General features: G+C 39.7%; 2 protein-coding genes across 2 annotated transcripts; both read right to left on the reverse strand.

Moving 5' to 3' along the window:
- Positions 1-13,294: 13,294 nt before the first annotated feature.
- Positions 13,295-16,893, reverse strand: LOC113055142 (C-C motif chemokine 17-like). The gene is made up of 5 exons (XM_026221158.1): positions 15,522-16,893; positions 15,047-15,176; positions 14,589-14,730; positions 14,452-14,484; positions 13,295-13,657 (listed from the first exon to the last, which is right to left on the reverse strand). The coding sequence occupies exons 1-5, from the start codon at positions 15,580-15,582 to the stop codon at positions 13,649-13,651; spliced, it is 375 nt and encodes a 124-aa protein (XP_026076943.1). The 5' UTR covers positions 15,583-16,893; the 3' UTR covers positions 13,295-13,648.
- A 1,908-nt stretch (positions 16,894-18,801) lies between these two features.
- On the reverse strand, positions 18,802-21,236 carry LOC113055144 (DNA polymerase epsilon subunit 4). Its single transcript, XM_026221160.1, has 4 exons — positions 20,866-21,236; positions 19,810-19,894; positions 19,667-19,708; positions 18,802-19,057 (listed from the first exon to the last, which is right to left on the reverse strand). The coding sequence occupies exons 1-4, from the start codon at positions 21,109-21,111 to the stop codon at positions 19,044-19,046; spliced, it is 387 nt and encodes a 128-aa protein (XP_026076945.1). The 5' UTR covers positions 21,112-21,236; the 3' UTR covers positions 18,802-19,043.
- Between the last annotated feature and the right edge of the window lie 26 nt (positions 21,237-21,262).

A 21,262-nucleotide genomic window follows, 5' to 3' on the forward strand; every position in this document is an offset into this window, starting at 1 on the left:
GCACACAACTTCACGGTAAACAATGCGTTGAGGTGAATTATATCTTATTCCTCTTATCGCGAAGCAAACAGTAAAATAAAAAACTTGAACAGTCTTGCTGCTTTTTCTTCTGTGTGGGTGTATTCAAGCCGCGCGCTTCAGTTTGAATCTGAATAGCGCGTTCAGCGCGGGGGCGTGGTCACATCAGATATAACGAAGGGAGAAGTGAAAAACGGACATTGCGTTGTTTTCATATGGATTACTTTATCACAGAATATTTTTGGCAGCACTTGTTTAGTTTTAAAGTAGACATGTCAAGCTTTCTATAGATATCTCTCTCATGTCTCTTCGTTAAGTATTCACGGAGTTACACTTCATTTTAATGACGTGTTTGTAAATGAAGATCAGCGCAGACAAAGGCTGCAGACAGCACACATACTGATAAGACGCTCGGGAGAAAACAAACATATAACTTCATAATCATACTTACAAGTTGTGATTTGGAGATGCTTGTTGGTCTAAATAAAGTTGGTAATGAACCCTCTTTTATGGCCAAACGCTTTGAAAATCCTGCCTTGTACTCACCGAGATTAGAAAAGCAGTCATCAGTGAAATGTTGTGAACACAACAAAAGGGATTTGTTGTACTGCTCTGGTATTGTGGTAAAAATGAATTTTAGCCATTGGTTCTTCTGATCTTCATTCTTTGGCAGTGAAAATAAAACAAACTTGCCTTTACAATTAAAAACACACTATCTCCTCGACATGATGCTATCACACCAACCATAGGTCATGACATCCTTCTTTCAGAAGCCTTGATCAAGTAGCTGGGTTTCAGGGATATGTGCTGAAGGGGTTTGTATCCCACCTTAAAGACATAACTTTTTTACGTGAAATTGGGGAATTGTTTCTCATCTCAGAGACTCAGACTCAAATCTCCGGTGTTCCACAGGGTTAAATTCTGACTCCTCTTCTTTTTTCGTTATGGTTCTACCCGGTCATATTATTCAGAAACATAATTGATCATATCATCTATATGCAGATGACACTCAGCTCTATTTTCCTGTTTAATTAAAAAATGTATCTACTTCTAATCTGTTTGCATGTCTTCAGGACATTAAATGCCTAAATCATCTTTGGATCGATTGCAATTGGTGCAAAATTCGGCAGCCAGATTATTGACTGGCACTGGAAAATGTGAGCACATTACACCAATACTCACCCCTCTGGCTACCGGTCAAGATCCATATATATTTTAAGATATTGAAACTTAACTGCACTGAAAAGACTGTAAATAAACATAAGCACAATGTCAGATGCTTCTACTATTAAACGTTTGCAGTATAAAGATGGCATTTGTTGATGATGAAAATAAAGGATTGGTAACAGAATATAACAGTATAGTTATTGATTAAGGTAACAGGCTAAATTTGACTTTAAAGAACAGCATAGATACATCTCATAAGGTAATTATATAGGCTATGTATGATCTAAAGTTAGTAACTCACTACTTGAGTGACAGGGAATCATCACCTTCAAATCCACTGCCATCATCACTGTGACTTGGTTCCAATCACACCCGATTCCAGTCGTCGGAGTACTGATCACCTGCACTCAATAATCATACCCAGTATAAAACCACCTTCACTGCAGTACTTTGGTGTCCAGTCTAAAAAGGCCTTTTTTCCAGCTGTTAGGGGTCACAGTGAACCTATCCTCCAGATACCATCCCCAGACAAATGGCCAGACTGAGCAGAAAATCCAGGAACTCGGACGCTACCTCCAGGCATACTGCCAAGAAGACCAGCACAGCTGAAACCGCTTCCTCCCTTGGGCCGGCTACCAACCTCCACTATTCCCATGGACAGGAGAAAAATCGGAAGTTCCAGCTGTGGACTACTGGTTCCGGGCGAGCGAGAGAGTGTGGGACTCAGCCCATATCCATCTCCAGTGGGCAGTACAGAGACGTAAAACCTTTGCCAATGCCCGACATGCCTCCACTCCCGTTTACCACCCTGGAAACAAGGTATGGCTGTCACCCCCGGGAGTCATTTACATTGGTCAATGGTCCATTCACAATCGAGAGGCAGATTGATGAGGTCACTTATCCACTGCAACTGCCACCAAGGTACCAAATTCACTCCTCTCTTCACGTCACATTCCTAAAACCATGTTCTCCTTCCATTCCAGACACCCTGGAACCCGAAGAACCCGCTCCTCCGGAGATCCTGGGCCAACTCTACATCTATCAAGTTCAGGACATCTTGGACTCGTGGTGATGGGGTGGCCAACTCGAATACCTGGTCGACTGGGAATGTTACATACCAGTGGAACATTCCTGGATTTCCCGGGATGACGTCCTTGATCCTATGCTGCTGAAGGAGTTTCATTTCACTCAATGCTTAGTGTTGTAAAACTTAACAGGTCGATGGAAAATAAGATAATGTACATTCTAAAAATGTAAACCATTGGGAAAAAACAATATCTAGAAATATTTGTGTATTTTGAAGTGCTCACTGTAACAATACGTTCATATTCATTACTGTTGTTACATTCACAGCGCTTCATCAAATTGCTTGAAGCACAATGCAGCATCCACCATTTCAACAATATACTTTTAAAATCTTGATCAATTTCTTTTCTCTTTTTCCACCTCTCTGAGGATGCACCAGTTTTATAGTGCCACATCATTTCCACATCATTTTCAAACATTAACACACTAACTGAAACTTTATAAAAGTTATTACATCAAATATTACAGTCTGGACACTAACATGGGGCCCCCTGGTGGCCACAGGGACCTATGCGTTTGCTTATATTGCTAGGTCTGGCGCACTACTTTTACTCTTACTTGATCAATTATTTTTATAAGCACTTTAACTTGAGTACAGTTTTTGGATACTCTACCCACCTCTTTATATTTTGAACATGAATAAACTTCCATAGCTCAAGCTCAGTCACTCTGGCAACTTATTCTGGGAAACTAATCTGGTCCAGAGACTAACAGTCAAGCTAAACTGAGCTCCTCTAACACTGACCAATAAGAACACATTGGAAATTACCACGGACTCTCTCACATACAATTATTTTACATTATCAGTCCAAAAATAAAAGTATACAAAAAATGCAACAGCAAATACAAATCCGATTCAAACATTTTTTGGACACTGTACAAATTGTGAGTAAAAAAGGAATGGAATAACTTACAAATCTTATGAACTTAGATTATATTCACAATAGAATACAGATAACAGATCCGCACACGCACTGCGCGTAGGGCACCAAGTGCTTGGGGGGACACCAAAAATTCTGGGTCGTTAAAAAATCATCACAATAGGCTACTAGTATAAATAACAAATAAAATATTTCTAAAAGCATGTTAATATACAAAAGCAATACAAAAGGCCTAGACCAAATTAGTCGAGAAAAAGGTGAATCTCTGTGCCAGTCGATCTCCCTCTGGTGCCCCCCCCCCTTCCCCACCTCCCAGTGGTCTGTTCGATTATGCCTCAATCAATGTGAAATTTGGCAGACACTGACCTCAGACATGGCCTCGAAAAGGCACCAAGAGTCGGGGGCGGAAAAAAAGAAAAAAGAAGAGACAGCAGGATGATGCTCGCGCGTCGCTTGCAGGTAAGACAATGTTTTACATTAAAATGTTAGTTTTAAAAGAACGGCGTTAGGTAACTACGTTATTTTTTCAGTAACGCGGTAATCTAACTAATTACTTTTCCCGTCGTTACAACGCCGTTAACGTTACTGAATGTTAAATGCGGTGCGTTACTATGCATTGATTTAATAAACTATGCAATCCGAACGCACCCCTGGCTCACACAGCGAGTGAGCAGGTGGGTTAATAACGAGATAAGCGATTATGATTGGCTAAGGCAGAGTCATGTGTTTCATGGTAGCCAATCAGAGCCAGTGTTTTTACACACATGCCGGCGCACGCGGCTGCGCCAGCGGCGCCACACACACCCACACCCACACCCACACACACACACACACACACACACACACACACACACAACAGCTACACAGAGATTCGCAGCAAATATGGCGAGATGGCGAGTCAGGAGCAATCCGATGAAAAGTTGGCATTTTCAAGGTGAAGATATAAGCACTACTTCAAATTCATTGTGGTCAAAGGCAAGAACGTGCATGTAATGTGTGGCACGCGTCTACAAAGCTAGTGACCAAAAACACCCTTTCTTACAAAGATAATACTTGAAGTGCAGGACAAAACTCTTGCTGTCTGTTGACGTGCAATCAATATTGAAAGTTATGTACCTGTCTGTTCTACTCATTTCAACTGACTTGTGAAAACTGCAAAAAAGAAAAAAAAGTACAAATTCTCTGACATGTAGCAACTTTTTTTTTCTTTTTCTTTTTTTACAGTAACGCAAATAGTTACTTTCCCTGGTAACGAGTTACTTTTATTATAGAGTAATTCAGTTACTAACTCACTTATTTTTTGGAACAAGCAGTGAGTAACTATAACTAATTACTTTTTTAAATGAACGTTCCCAACACTGCTGGTAGCTGATTTTGCAGCTAGGAAATGTAGGCGTGTGCCTCTGTAGGGCCTCTGACAACGGATGGTAGTGAAAATGTTTAATATAGTTCTATAGAATAGCAGAATGGTCTCTTTATAGAGATGTAGTCCATCTGTTGAGTAATTTCTACTGTGCAGTTATGCATTGTTATTTGCAGTTTAAAATGTGCAGTTTAAAATTCATACTTCATAAAATTCATACACTTATACTGTTATTTGCAATAAACTTTTTTTGCACTTTTAACTTTCTGTGTTTACATTGTTCTGTTCCAATTATTCATTTGCAGCAGTTATTTTGGAAGTAAAGAGAACCTAACTAAGAAATTCTGAATGGTAGTTATGTCTTTGGTTGGTGACTGGGTGGTTGGGAGGGGAGGGCAGGGTGGGGTGGGGGACCGCCAAGCATTTGTGCTTAGGGCACCCAAATGGCTAGCGCCGGCCCTGTGCGTAAGGGTCCAGGCCGGAAAAACCATACTGGATGGCTGTGATCTTCGGGCCCTTAGACGGCACTGGATCACATACAGGAATGCTACTGTAATGGAAATCACAACATGGGCTCAGGAATACTTCCAGAAAACATTGTCGGTGAATACAATCCACCATGCCATTTGCCATTGAAGCCATATCTAAACATGATCCAGAAGCACAGGCATTTTCTCTGAGCAAAGGCTCATTTAAAATGGACTTTGGCAAAGTGGAAAACTGTTCTGTGGTAGGACGAATCAAAATTTGCTTTTTGGAAATCTGGGACGCCATGTATTCCGGACCAAAGAGGACAAGGACAACCCAAGTTGTTATCAGCGCTCAGTTCAGAAGCCTGCATCTCTGATGGTATGCATGAGTGCATGTGGCATGGACAGCTTACACATCTGGAAAGGCACCATCATGCTGAAAGGTATATGCAAGTTCTAGAACAACATATGCTCCCATCCAGACATCGTCTCTTTCCGGGAATACCTTGCATTTTCCAACATGACAATGCCAGACCACATACTGCATCAAGTACAACATCATGGCTGTGTAGAAGAAGGATCGGGGTACTGAAATGGCCAGCCTGCAGTCCAGATCTTTCACCCATAGAAAACATTTGGCGCATCATAAAGACTAAGATGCAACAAATAAGACCTAATATAACTATATAAATATAACTCAACTGAGCAACTAGATGCCTGTATTAGACAAGAATGGGACAACATTCCTATTCCTAAACTTGAGCAACTTGTCTCCTCAGTCCCCAGACATTTGGAGACTGTTATAAAAAGAAGAGGGGATGCCACACAGTGGTAAACATGGCCTTGTCCCAACTTTTTGGGGATGCGTTGATACCATGAAATTTAAAATCAACTTATTTTTCCCTTAAAATTATACATTTCTCAGTTTAAACATTTAATATGTAATCTATGTTGTATTCTGAATTAAATATTTACATTTGAAACCTCCACAGTGCATTCTGTTTTTATTCACAATTTGTACAGTGTCCCAACATTTTTGGAATCGGGTTTATAAATACCAGTATAGTCTACAGCAGATTGTATTTAATGTATTGTGCCCAAGATTTAATGACTATGTTTTAAGATATTTTTTACGGTATATTAAAGCTATAATAAAAATATTCATGGGAAGAAGGAGGCGGGAACCGGCGGACATTCAAATTAAACTTTAATAATAAAATAAACACAAAATGGACGACCCGCGGTCGACTACCATACACAAACAAAACTAAAACAAAATAGAGCCCAGGACTGGTCCTCTCTCGTCCTTCACTGTCGTCGCTCCCCTTTTTTACATCCTTCCAATCTCCTCCATGGGACTCGAGACCGGTGAGTGGAGCAGGTGTCACTAATTTCCCATTCAGTTGATCAGCAGTTTCTAGTAACGCAGCTTTTCTCTCTGATATGACAGCTGTACTTTATGGTTATAAGTAGAGCATTAAAACATTGCAATATAAAATTATATAAAATCTTTAAAAGCAATAAAAACACTAAATTAAAAGTTAAAGTCCATCTGTGTAGCTCGAATTCACTCATCGAATTTGCATGACTTTCTAACATTTACAGATGAAAAATATACCTGTGATGTCTCAGTTATGAAAACACATTGTGTCAAATGCATTAAAACAGCACAAATATACACTTTTTGCTATGGTGGATCGATTTGATCCATGATCGACATTAAGGGCTGCATGCAATATGCGTGCACATTAAATTATCCTGGCTCACTGAACCTGGATCAAATTAGTGAGATTATGTGAACTTGAATTGTCATTTATGAAACTGCTTTAGTCCGGATTGATTTGTTAAGTTATTTCAAGTCAGGTTTTGGACTTTAATCCCCACTTTTCTTAGCGTCCTTTATGAAACAGCCTCATGGGGCTCATTCTTTGTATGTCACCAGAGACAATTTATAAGAGACATGCCACTTCCTCAATCCTCAATACAACTATATAAGGAAAACCCATAACTGCAAAGATGGCGGTCGTATGCACATGTCCCGCACCTCCCGCTGGAACGCGAATCATCTGCTTTTAACTGTCAAGCCGGGAAACATTTAAGCCTATTTTCTGGTTCCACTGACGTATGCGCACAGTTCAGGAACCCTTGCGCATGCGTAGTAAAAGTATAACCTGTGGGGAAAAGGCATTTTAAACCTTATTTTGAGGCACTCATCAACATTTTTCAGCGATTTTTATCATATTTTACTGCTGTTTCTATACATGCAGTTTTTATGTCCCAGTGACCAGTGAAAGTGCAGATCTGACTCTATGCCCATTCATTTAGATAAGAGTCTGGTCTTGTTAGTCTGAAATAGCTGCTGATTTTGTGTTCATGGGTTTGTTTAAAATGGGCTATGTATTGATACTCGACACCATGATCAGCAATGCAGCGACTGGCTGGTGGGGTAAGACAGCAATGTAATGACATATCTAATATTGGTACAGGCTTTACATTTTTATTTCAAATAAGCAATTAGCAATTCATTTAATTTTATATTTGAAACGGGTTTGTTACGTTGTGACACTGCCACAGTAAAACCCTGCACAATGCTCACTTGTGTCATGTTGGTTTTGAGTTATTTTTTTTCTCCAAAATTTTTTTGTTTGAGGGGATTTATTTTTTGACCTGTAAGAACTCTTATTACGGTGGGCCTACTAATAAAAGGAGGAGGGCGGCCATTTTGAGGGAACAGTTTCTTTGTTTGGAGGAGTGACGAGATGGCTTGTTTTTTTGGGCTAACCTAGCTCTGTGTAATGGTCCTAAGAGATCTCTGATAATTGACACATGGCATATTAGACTATGAAACCATTATATATGGACACAATCTGTGATATATCGTAATTTCATTCTGCAGGAGATAAAATACGCGCAAGGGCAGACCTTGTCGTCTGAGGGAGAACGTTGCGATAACACCGCTCCGGCGCATCGACCTCCACCACAAACTGATGTGCTGGGTCAGGGGTGATCAAGATAGGGGCTGAAACAAAGCAGCTCTTCAGTTTGGCAAACACAGCCTCAACTGTGTCTGACCACCTGAACGCAGTCTTGGCGGAGGTCAAGGTGGTCAAAGGTGCGGCTAGTTGGCTGAAGTTGCGAATAAAATGCCGGTAGAAGTTGGCGAACCCCAGAAACCTTTGTAGGGCCTTACGGGAATCTGGACTTGGACACTATACTACAGCCTTAACGTTCTCGGGATCCATGCGTATTGCCTCAGTCGACACGATATACCCCAGAAATGGAATTGACTGTGCATGAAAGTCGCATTTCTCCGCCTTGACAAAAAGCCCATTCTCTAGCAACTTCTGAAGCAGTCGTCGGACGTGCTGCACATGTTCCTGGAGAGAGGAAGAAAAAATCAGTATGTCGTCCAGGTAGACATATATGAACTGATCAATCGTATCTCGCAGCACGTCGTTGCAAGTGCCTGGAAGACCGCTGGGGAGTTGGTAAGCCCGAAGGGCATGACCAAATATTCAAAGTGCCCTCGGAGGATATTAAAGGTGGTCTTCCATTCATCCCCCTCCCTGACACGGACCAAATGATAAGCATTGCGTAAGTCCAGTTTTGTGAAAACGACGCTCCCTGCAACCTCTCGAAGGCCGAAGACATCAACGGCAAAGTATTCTTTACCGTGATGTTGTTCAGTCCCCCGGTAATCAATACAAGTTTGCAGTGATCCGTCCTTATTCCCCACAAAAAAGAACCCCGCCCCTGCTGGAGAAGAGGATGAACTTTGAAGCTAGAGAATCAGAAATATATTTCTCCATAGCCTCCCTTTCCGGAACAGAAAGTGAATATAATTTGCGTTTAGGCAGAGACTTACCTGTCAGTAATTCTATGGCACAGTCGTAGGGACGATGCGGAGGAAGAGAAGCAGCACGAGACTTACTGAACACTTCCTTCAGATGGAGGTACTCCGCGGGCACGTTAGACAAATCCACCACCTCCTCCTGTAACACAGACATAGACACAGACGGACAGGCAGACACTAAACAAGACTCATGACATTTTTTACACCAGGTAAGAATGGAGTTGGAGGACCAGTTTAATTTGGGGTTATGGAGGAGGAGCCAAGGGTGACCGATGACTATGGGTGCCAGGGGAGAGTCAAGTATGTGGAAGGAAATGGTTTCAGAGTGATTGCCTGATGTGATGAGGGTGATGTCTTCAGTGACGTGAGAAATAACCGGGAGTTTCTGTCCATTAAGCTCCTCCTCTCCATCCGCGTCAGACGTGCGTCGACCCGAAAAGCCAGTTCAATGAGCCCATTCAGAGTAGTGGGGAGATCCAGGGCGTAGATCTTCTTCTGGACGCGGTCAGCCAGCCCATGCAGGAACATGTCCCACTGCGCCTCCTCGTTCCTATGGCACTCCACCGCCAGGGTTTAGAACTCGATGGAATAGTCCGAGACGGATCTTTCATGCTGACGTAGCTCTGACAGCCTCCTTGCTGCCTCCCTCCCTGCGACGGCCCGATCAAAGACCCGGTCTCATCTCGGCGGAGAGTGCCTGAAACGAGGCGCAGCATGGGTCCTGGTTCTCCCACACCGCTGTTCCCCCGACCAGTGTCGTTAAGATTCCTCTCCTGGGAGTCCATCCTCCGAACACTGGCGCTGAGAAAATGTTTGAGGGCGGAAGGTGGTTTACTCTCCACCTCCATTTTGGTCAGATCGTTCTGTGACGCTGTAAATGGAGGACAGGAGGCAAAAGCAAGTAAATGAAGTTTATTGAATGGAGGTGTGATGAATGGAGGCTGGAGATTGACGCAGAAACCTCGATGGCAGCACAGACTGGTGAGTAGGTGATTTGAGTGCGTTGGTAGAGATGATGGTGGTGGTAGATCTGTGAAAGGTGGTGATAGTCCGTGAATGCTGGTGATAATCCAGAGATACAGGAACAGGAAACAGAGCAAGGGCAGGAACACTTGAGGACGAACAGACATGTACACCGGGGACCTCAAACAATGATCTCACGAACGAGATGAAAGACAGGGCATTAGGTAGGCTGTTGGAATGAGCTGCACCTGCCCAAATGAAACAATCAACATGACGTAACATGAACACAGCAGGAGACGGTGCATTCATGAACCGTGACAGAGATTGCTTTTAAATGCAAACTATGTGAAAATGGTGTAATATTGTTTAATATTTCTCATGTATTTGTTACTAATTTATATTGTAGTTATACATTTTATGAGTTTGCCCTTTCGAGTTCATGGTCTAGTGTGGGCATATACTTGACATGAATTGATTGGTATTTTGAATTCTGGAAAGTGTTAAGATTTATAAATGTCTCAGGAATAAAATTACTGAGTTTACAGTGTTTGCCTCGACAAAACAAACCACATCTCATTGTAACCGATTGCCTGTGAATCACATCGTCCACAAAACAACATCCTCTAGTGGTGTGTAATGGCAGGATTGAAGAATTTTCACATGAACGCATCTTTCTGTGGATTGAAGTCTCGCTATAGTCTCTGCTAATGAACCATGTAAGGAAAAGCTTTCCTGAAATTTGTATTTCTATAAATGTAAAAAATATATGACTATATAAAGAGTTGTGTGAGCATTCATCAAATCTGACGGAGTTGACAAAACTTTGTGCAAATAATCAACATTTTTGCACATAACCACATTGTACAGTGGTTCAATTTAGTTTTTTTCTTAGCTGTAGCTATGAGGTCATTCTGACATATATTCATGCTTCGTTTTATTAAAAAACCTAACTTAACGCATTACGATGTTAGATTTTTACGTGCACCCCTGGTTTTCTCTTCCTCTTCTCTAAAGCAGCACAGCAAGGCCTCGTCCCCTTCGATGCCTGTTTCTGGGGACGGGGTTTATCTTTGTTCCTGATGTAACGTACCTGGATAAACTGACAGAATTTTAAAAGATGATATCTCTGTATCCATTGAACTTTCAGCACTGCAACTTTACAGATATTGTTTATGCTCAAACAGCAACATTACATACTTACGGTGAAATGGCAATCAACAATCACTTTAAAGATGTGACCACAGAGGCTTCAACAATGTTTGTATAAAATATAAAAAAAATATATAAAAGATCCAGCACAGTGTCCTACTGTAAGATCGACAATGAGCAGGAAATAGGAAAGGGTTTCTCAGAGTTAAAGATGCTGCTGACATTTATTCAGAATTATAAAAAATCCTGACGGAGATGAGGACAACTTTGATACATGTTTTTTTTAATGGGAAATATCATCCAGGACTTACTTTTTTCATTGTTTGATATATTACCGATCTCTGCCTTTGAATACAAATGTATATTTTAGAATTTGTTGCATTTTTCAACACTTTGTTTGGCAATTTTACATTGTGACCTCAGTTGAGGACAGGTTCAATTACATGTATTTCCAAGTATAGAGCATGTATTTAAAATAATGATGAATTAATTATATAAAAGAAAAAGCAATGAACGCCCTGAGTATGATTTCCTTTAGATGTAACTTATTTCAAGTATTTTTATTTTGTTGAATTTCTTCATTTTTAATATAAAGAGGGCTTTTGTCTGTGGGATGTTGTTTTGTTCCTTATTTCAAGAATCAGTGAATTATTATATTGTTAATATTGAAAGAGAAAAGTGACATGACATGCAGCCAAGTATGGTGACCCATACTCAGAATTCATGCTCTCCATTTAACCCATCCAAAATGCACACACACAGAGCAGTGAACACACACACACACACACAGCAGTGGGAATCCATTAATGCTTGGCACCCGGGGAGCAGTTGGGGGTTTGATGCCTTGCTCAAAGGCACCTCAGTCATGGTATTGCCAGCCCGAGACTCAAACCCACAACCTTAGGAGTCAAACTCTCTAACCACTAGGCCACAACTTACCCATTGCTAATATCTATTTAATTATCTATTTAATGCTACCAAACAAGTAATTTAGGCTCATAAAAGCTGATAATGTACTCAAAAAATGGACTTTCAAACTTGAAGTAGTTACCCCTGGCTCTTTCTAAATCTCAGCAAAAGCGAACTCTGGGTTTTCTTGTTTCATGTTTCACACTGCTATTTTAGCCAAGTATAACAATTAATCCTGTGTATTTATAAACTGATGATTGACACAGCATGCTCCTAAACCCCGGGTTAACATTTTTATTTGCATATTTCCCTGTTGAAAAAAAAAAAAAAAAACAGCATATGCTGGTTAGGTCTGTTTTGAAGCTGGAATGCTGGTTTGTGCTGGTTTATACTGGTCATGTGCTAGTCTTAAATTGGTCGGACCAGTTTAGGACCAGCACATGACCAGCAAAGGACCATCTTAAACCAGTTAAAACTAGCATCCCAACTTCAAAACTTACCAAACCACCATATGCTGTTTTTTTTCGACAGGGTTGTGCATCCTTATATTAAATTTATCAAGTTTTTTTCATGAGTGGACTTTTCGGTGGACTATAAAGGTAAGAATTAAACAGTCTCTCCTTCACTCTAGGTCATGTGTTTTCCATCATTTTTTGTAATTTTCCCCTCAAACACAATTGTTTATTCAACACGCGCTTCTGTGACTGACAAAAGCATAGCTAGATGTCCTAGTGGCTGTTTCGATACGTAAGCCGTCCGCCATACTGGAATGTTTAATACTCTAGAGCAATGCATCTGCACTGCAAGTGTAGTTATACGCATATATTAATATCTATATCTTCAGTAGGCTACAGAAGATGCTTTTGCTAAACCAACACAATACAACACTAGACAAAGCCGTTAGTTAACAAGTACTTTAATTCAAATTCTTACCTGTGAAAGTTTATCCAGTTTCTTCAAGAATTAAAATCTAGCCATTTTTATAACCAGATGCTACGCAATGTTATTGCATCTTGAAATGCATTGATTTTTATTCTGAGTGACGACATATAGAGCATTCCAAGATGGTGGATGCATCAACGTGTCTGTAGCTTTCGAATGTGGAATCTACCTTTACTGTACCTATGGTCCAAAGACATGAATATAAGCTACACGATTGGTTGTCCGTTGCTAAGCATCTAGCCATAATAACATAATAACATTGTGGCTAAACCTGCTCCAGAGCAGGCTTTCATAACACAGAGTAAAAAGCAGTGCTAAACCCAGTTCTAAATTACAGGTGTTAAACGTACCTAAAATGTGGTATAGAACTACCATAACTCTGTATTTAAGCACAGTGTGAAAAGTCCTTTAACCTCTCATTGACTAGGATGGGGGGAAATGTTATGTCTTTTACAATAAAAACAAAATCATACTTTTTTTTAACCATTTATTATTATATATAAAAATTAGTTGTGTTTTAACATACACAAGATCATCTGTAATTGCACTATAAATTGGTTGAGAACAGTCATACCAGCTTACTGGACCCTATAGAAGAGCTTATATAAGTTATAGAGACTATACATAGCTGCAGAGATTATAAACAACCTTTAAGAAGTCTCAGAGAAGAATACTTTGGCATATAGATTAACAGTCATTTGAGAAGACATCTAAATATCACAATATATATGGATAACATAGTGATTGGTAGGGAATAATATGAGACTACATATATTTTCCTACATAAGAAAACAGTTGACACACAAGAAGGCTGGAGTTTGATGAATCACCTGTCCTCCCTCAACTTTCACTTGGTCTAAAAGGAAAGAAGACAACTGTGATTACTTAAGTATTCACAGACTTTACAAAGTATAAAGACTAACATTAAACCAAACAGACTAGTACCTAGATTAATCACACATGATCAATTTCGGTTCAAAGCAAAGAAAAAAATTAAAGACAAAAAGAAAGAAAGAAAGAAAGAAAGAAGCAGTCTGAGTGAACTATTCATTACATGAAGCTTTACAATTGTGTAACTTAATCTGAAACTATGGTTCTAAAACTATTGACCATAAGTTGTTAATTATTAATATGAAACATCATATATTTGAGGTTTATTAAAAAAACATCTTGATTGAACAACTAGGGATACTATTTATTGGCACCATACTGGCTTTTATTGGAAATTATTCAGTGTATTGGATGATATTGGAGATATATATTGGGTCGAGTAGTCAAAAATTTCATGTTGGCCATAACAAATATAGGCAATATATTGGCCATAATTACTTGTATATCCATGCATTCTTATTTACGAATCCTCATGGGATTATGGCTGATATTTCTCTTTCCATGGTGACGGTAACTTCTCTGATTGGCGGCTGTCTCTTCAGGATTGTATTAGTGTAGTTCTCCACTGGGAATTTACCAGTTAAGAACAAATGTTGATTCAAACTACGTTTCAATCACATTGATTGTGTCAGTATACCTCTGATCTTATGTCAGGTTCATACATAATCTCTAGATATCAATTTATCAATGAAAAAATACAATGGGATTTTTACTTCCACAACTGTTGTGCTTAAATGGCATCCCGCAGATCTTGTTTACCTTGTTCATCTTTTGGGAGTTAACAACAGCGACCTGTCAATAAAGACAAAATGACACTCAGTTTCTGGACCACAGAGTGAAAGTTTTACTTGGACACTGATGGTGCCATTAATTCCTTAAATCCACAGAGATTTTACCTCTGACATGGCGGGTAGATTCATATGTAGCCACATGGTCCTGCGGGCTTTGGGTCCCATCCTCTGGTTCAGTTTCCGTAGTAACCTCTTCACCTTCCTGTCACTTGGATCAGCGCACTTCACCGCCTTTTTGGTGTACAATCTGTCATGATTCAAACAAGCGAGAATGTGAGTGCCAAGATCTCAAGAGCTCCCTCCAAAACCTCTCTCTTTACATAAGGCAAATCCTAAATCTCTTAATCTGCTACGCTTCAAGTCAGTGCAGGCCAAATTGGCCTCTGTGAAGAAACAGTTTGGGCATTGTCCACCCAGCCTGAGTGCATTCTTTTGCTCTGCTTGCCTGACAATTACCCCCCTCAGTAATAAAAATCTGACCTGCTTAGACGGCAATGCCTGTGAGCTTAAATAGGGCATATTTTCGATGTCTGTGATTGCACCAGGATGCCTGGAATACTTGCATGATGGCTCTTATGCTGCAATCCGGCCCCTCCGTCTGCCTCTCATACCTCAGGACGTCTTTGGTCCGGACTTTGCCGTGAGAGTACTGCATGCAGCACTGAACATCTCGCTGCATTTGCACACCCTTCCCTGGCATAAACAGAAATCAAGCAACGGCAGCAGAATTCAACACAGAATCGCACCTGGAACCCAATGATTAAGTACCATAAACTGTGCATTTCAACTGGCATGCTCAACAGTTTGCAGAAGAAATCATGTGTCAATCAATTTTGGACTCATTTTTGGAGCTTCCTCTGCCTCCCATTATGCTTTAACACACCTCATATCTTCAGACATGTGTGAAACTCCAGCATCCGAAGCTCTTGAACCGGTCTGGCTATCATAGCATTATGCCTCTTTCCCTCCCACCGAGATCTGGTCCCAACCGCCCCGTTCCAACATCACAATCTGATGCTAGGGAGAGTTTCACCTTACCTTCCAGGCAGCCGAAGAGGACGGCCGAGAGGAAGAGGATGGAGACAGTCTGCAGGAACATGGTGGAACCTCAGAGGGATTTTTTTTCCTCCGTGCTGTCTGCTGTCCTCTTGTGCTGTTTTTATTTCTCTCCTCTCTCCCTCCCTTCCCCTATTTTTTCTCTCATACGCTAACACACCCACAACCTCCCTCGCTCCCCCCCTCGAGTGCTGTTTTCACAGTCGTAGCATCTCCCCTCACTGTTGAGAAATGCACAACTCTCTTCAATTAACACACTGAGCTGTGAAAGCTCTGGTGTGATGTGTGGCATAATCGCTGCAATTTTGAGCCCATCATTCCCTGTTTGCTTGAGAATTTACAGATGCAAAGCTCTCAACAATAAATCCATACAGAATTCTTCCAACTTTAGATGAAAGAAGATTAAAGAATGCTGAAGGGAAGTAATCACCTTGCATTAAAATGGCCAACTTTTGGCAAACTTATGATTTATTGCAGTCAAAAATGTTGGAGCAGGATAAAATACAGTCCTGAGGTCTGTTTTTCAGGGAGGGGCCGTGAGAAAACATTCAAACGAACAAAAACATCAGGAATCAATAGGGATACTAATGTGCAGACATTTAGAGGCCGTCCTTATGTCAAGTTCTCGAATCATGGAGAGAAACTTTATGGTTTTGGCATACCTGAGATCATTAGATCGAAAATATGCCATCTGCGTGTCCAAGGTGGGTGTGTGAGGCATGCAAGAATTCAGCTGCAAAAACATACCATGTTCATATGACCTCACTTGATGCCAATACCTCATCTTGTCCCCATATCTCGCTGGAAAATAAGGTATCACACCGAACAACATTTTTTAGTATATAAACTTTAGCAGTATAAAGTCGACTCCAGCACATCCCTAGACTTTAAATGGGGTTAAGGTCAGTACTCTTTGATGGCCACAGTTTGAGCCTGATGAATCTCTGTATTGTCATCCTAGAATATGGACATGGGTACCTATTTCAGCATGGTTGTTTAAAGGGGTCATATGATGCAATTTCAAGTTTTAATTTCTCTTTGGAGTGTTACAATCTGTTTGTGAATAGATAATTTCCCTGAAATTGCAAAGACTAAAGTCTCAAACCCAAATAGATATTCTTTATAAAAGTTAATATTCGTCCACACCCTCCTAAAAACACCTCAGTTAAACATGCTCCCACAGGTGTACATCACAATGTGGGAAGATTAGCATAACACCGCCTAAATGTTCATGCAAAGATATAAAGTGTAACTTTATTGTTGCTGCCACCGCCACCGCCATTTTCGGTCTTCCAAAAGAGGACACAACTAGAAATCAGTGGATAAATTGTATTTACAACACTGTTCCAGAACATTTTAACCCAAATATTCATATGTGTGCAGCACATTTTATGGATGATTATTTCACATGCTTGAAGTATTCAGCCAATCACAACACACTGGATAGCTGGCCAATCAGAGAACACCTTGCTTTTCAGAATGATGAGTTTTGTAAAATCAACACGTTTCAGAAGGCGGTTTCACAGAGCAGAAACAATAATGTACATTATGTGGATAATAATGTTTTTTTAACCTTAAACCACATAAACAAATTTCAATACACCAAATACACAAAATAACGTTCTTTTTAGCAACATCATAAGACCCCTTCAAGAAATGAAAAGCTAAGCACTGCATCAGTTAGGGTTTAAAGAATTGCTGGAAACATATTAATCCATGCAATAATAATTCAATTCTAAAATCTCAAGGATCTGATTATTTAAATCCAAATCTTCTAAATAAAACTATGCTAAACTCGTCACATAGCTTGTTTCATTGTGAATAATTATTGTCAAAGGAGTGCATTCTAGTCTGCTTTTATTGATTACCAATTAAACACAAATTAACCCCGTTTTCTCAAAAGCCATGACTTGTAGTGTTAATGTAGTGCAAACAATGAAGAACATGTAATGTGAACATTTAAAACTTTATTTCTAATCTTAAGTGTGAGCAATAGCAATATTGATGAACACTAATGAATAGTTTGAGCTCTCCATAGAACAGTGGTATTGAATTTTGCAGCTGATGAGTTCATTCCCTTGCATTACAGTGTTTTTCTGTTAACTTTTCATTGAAGCATATTACAAAAGCACATCCACAAAAAAAAAAAAAAGAAAAGAAAAAGAAAACAACTATGCAAAGAATTCTCAGCATGCATTATAGAGTTCTTCAACGTGGTTTAAAATTGCTCATGTGATGACTCGCATACTTGCTTTATGTCCTGGATCAAGACAGAAAGCCGACTTAACTAATGTAAAATATTGGTTTCCAATTTTTTGCCAACGTTTTTATTTCTGCTGGATCGACAGCATCCCTCACACTGCGAGGCCACCAGGTCTATCCATTCAAGGCATACTGTTCTCCCCTGGAGACTAGCTTTAGATAAATCTCAGGAAAGACACATGCTATGTTGTGATGATCATTCACATTCTGCTCAGTTCCTCCTGAACTGGTGATTCATAAAAATCTTTGTTTAAGCTGGCATGTAAAATCTTGTCTTTAAGCTCCTTGCCTGAAGATAAAGTCCTAGTTATTTACAGGTAAACAGTGATGGCTTTCTCATCCTGGATATTGAAGCACACTGACAGTCTGATTATGAAATAGCCTCAGACGGCACACTGTTCATAGTCCTTTCACTGACTGTCTGATTCATATTAAACACAAACCTGCAAAACACACACAAAAATTACACGCTTCTGTCAGATTTATTTCTACACAACCACCAGAAGTCACTACATAACTCAAAAACAAAATTGTTTAGAAACTATTGTTTTTGTGCATCCTGGATATAGCGGCTGTGCACTTTTATTCTCACTTATTTGTCCACAAGTCTACAACAAAGGTGTCCCATTTGTCTTTTTAGGTTTCAAAAGGATGCTAAAATGACATTAAATTAGTTCTTTAAATGAATAGTTTTTGCAGTAAAAGGCTGTATAACTATAAGCTCTTTCAAAAAAGAACTGATCACAGTTTGCCAGGTTAGTGTCATCATGTATGTTCAGGTTTATTTTCCGTCTTCGTAATGGATATGAACTTATTTTGGATGGGCATACATTTTAGACAAAGCATATATGCATTTTATGGTATTTAATATATATGTTTTTTTGTTTTTTTTTTTTTGGTCAGAATAATCTGCAGACCAGACTTTCTGCTGATAACCAAAACTCTGTCAATCCAAAAAAAATAAAAATTGTCTCTCTCACACAATGAACACACAACACTGTTTAGGAAAAAGAGCTTCACTTTATTTAAACACTAAACATCGTTATAAGAATCTTAGAATACTGAAAAATACAATTTGCACTTTACAACTTTGACAACCATACAGTTTTGTCAAACTGCTAAAACATTACCAACATCACAATGAAAAAATATGTCTCAGCGATTTCTCCTCTCTTTTGATTTCTCAAATCGGAATCAGAACTTGTTGACAGTCTTTATATTCCTAATTATGCAGCTTTTCAGTCAGTCCAGGGTACCTACACAAGAGTGATACAGAAAGCAAATAGTTGAATTTAAAGACATGAACTTGCTTACACATGTGCTTCATTCCACCAAAGTTTGATTCAATTCCCCTTCATAGGTTGCATGTCTCAAACTTTTGTGTCTAAACTGTATTGAGTTAGCATCAGCAGCCAAAGTAACACTGTTGCATCTCTTTATCATTGTAACTAATAATTAAGGACAAGATCTTTGAGCGATTTAAGACCAACTGCATTCATACTGTGAATCATCAACTGTACTCAGACCAACTCTGTAAGCCGATTCATGTATGCAGGTTAATGATGACTTTGAGAAAAAACAAGATAGCCAAGCTAGCCGAACTTTAGACAACAGATCAGAATATCTTTATTGAAACAGCCATGTTATTACCAACTGTTTCTGAATTCCAAGAATCAAAGGTCTTCGTAGTCACACATAATCTGCTACCATGGCAGAATATTGTTTGGTTTTAGGTTTGCCATTCTTGGAAAATGAGGTTTGAAGGGAACAAAGAAATATAGGCAATCAAAATGATCCATAAAACTCTTTCCCACTCCTTTAGACCATTGCCAGCAGGAAATAAAATTAAATTACGACTCCCTTACCTTCCAAAAATGCAAATTCATCTATTGCTTCAATAGCATTGTCTGCCAAAAGAGAAAAAGCACCAATCATTACAGCACCAATACCACTTGTTTTTTTGTTAAACTTATATTTAATCCATTTTAGAATTTAACTTATAACTTACCCAAGTCTTTGCGCTGCAGAGTTTTTCTTTTTCCCTGTTGTGCATAAACAAGAGCGTCCTTGGCGATCATTTCAACAAAAAGCTCCTGCAGGCAGACAAATAATTAGTACCATTTAATAAACTGAGACACAACCGTCTTTACCCACCAGAGTGTCAAGGACGGGCCATCCATACATTTTTGTCCTTGGCCCTGTGAATTCAAGCAATGGCCCCCATCAAGGTTAACATATCATCAAGAGATCTACCCTAGTTTGAACTGCGGTTCAGAATATCCAGACAGACAAGCGCTGTATCCATGCATGCTACAAACCCAGACAAACTAGTATTAAAATGGTTTTAATACATCTCTCCTCCTCTCTCAGACATGTTTATCAGTTGCTGATATTTGTTATAAACATTTTATAACCACAAATGCAACCAGACAAACAAAACCATGAATAGACCTATCTAAAAGGAGAGAGAGATAAAGGAGAGAGAGATAAAAAAAAATCTTACATTCATTGATTTTGCACATGCATTTTTATGCCTTGAAAACATAACAGTTTGGTTTTTCTGTGATCCATTCTATGCTGTTGTTGCAAAATCTGTTGGTTTGTCATCAAAATCATGTTATCTAGCTGGCAAACAAATGGTTTCATTGAAATTGCAAAAATGGCAAACCAATAACCTACCAATCAGGAATCATTATTATTATTATTTTTTTGTAAATATAAGTCTTCATACAGAAAATGTTGTATTTCAGAAAAAGCGATCACATTATTATGTTCACAGAAAAAATAAAAACAAAACTGTAGATGAAGATATCCCAATTTTTCCAATAGAAAATATATATAAAAAATGCATTTAAAATAATCATTGATCATTTGTTTGTGGTGGGGCCAGTGAACATTAACGCAGGGAAAATAAAATCCTAATAATTTGAGCCCTGTAGACAGAGAGATATAAACAGAAGTAAAATGGTATTACACATAAAGAGCAGGCAGAACTTAAACTCGGGAGACAGAGGAAGTGACGGAAGAGAGATGAATCCAGCGCGTGAATGTGTGTGTATCTCACCGTGGCTTTAGCTATGATGAACACGGACTCTTGACTGGCCAGACTCACGTCCGGATCGGCTTTCATCAGAGCTTTGATGCGGGACAGCGGTAACTTGGCGAGGCGGTGCTGCTGCTGCGCGCCCGCAGTGGGCCCAGCTTGCCCGTTTCCCCCGTCCTCCTCGGGCTCGGTGCCTCGGGGCTCGTCCTCAGCTCCGCTGCGGTCCAACTCCGGCTCCGCGGGAGCTGCAGGCGCTGTCGCCGCCATTGACACACGCGGCTCTTACCGAACGTAATCTAAACCGAAAGCGGATCGTCTAATCCTCTCCCGCCAAATCTGACTGTAAACACAACCTCGAGGCGGAAGGCGGAACAGACGTCACAGTGCACGTCATTTTAGCGGGTCAACTCATTCTGTT

The sequence above is a fragment of the Carassius auratus genome, chromosome 36 (genome assembly GCF_003368295.1).
Source record: "Carassius auratus strain Wakin chromosome 36, ASM336829v1, whole genome shotgun sequence".
Lineage (NCBI taxonomy): Eukaryota > Metazoa > Chordata > Actinopteri > Cypriniformes > Cyprinidae > Carassius > Carassius auratus.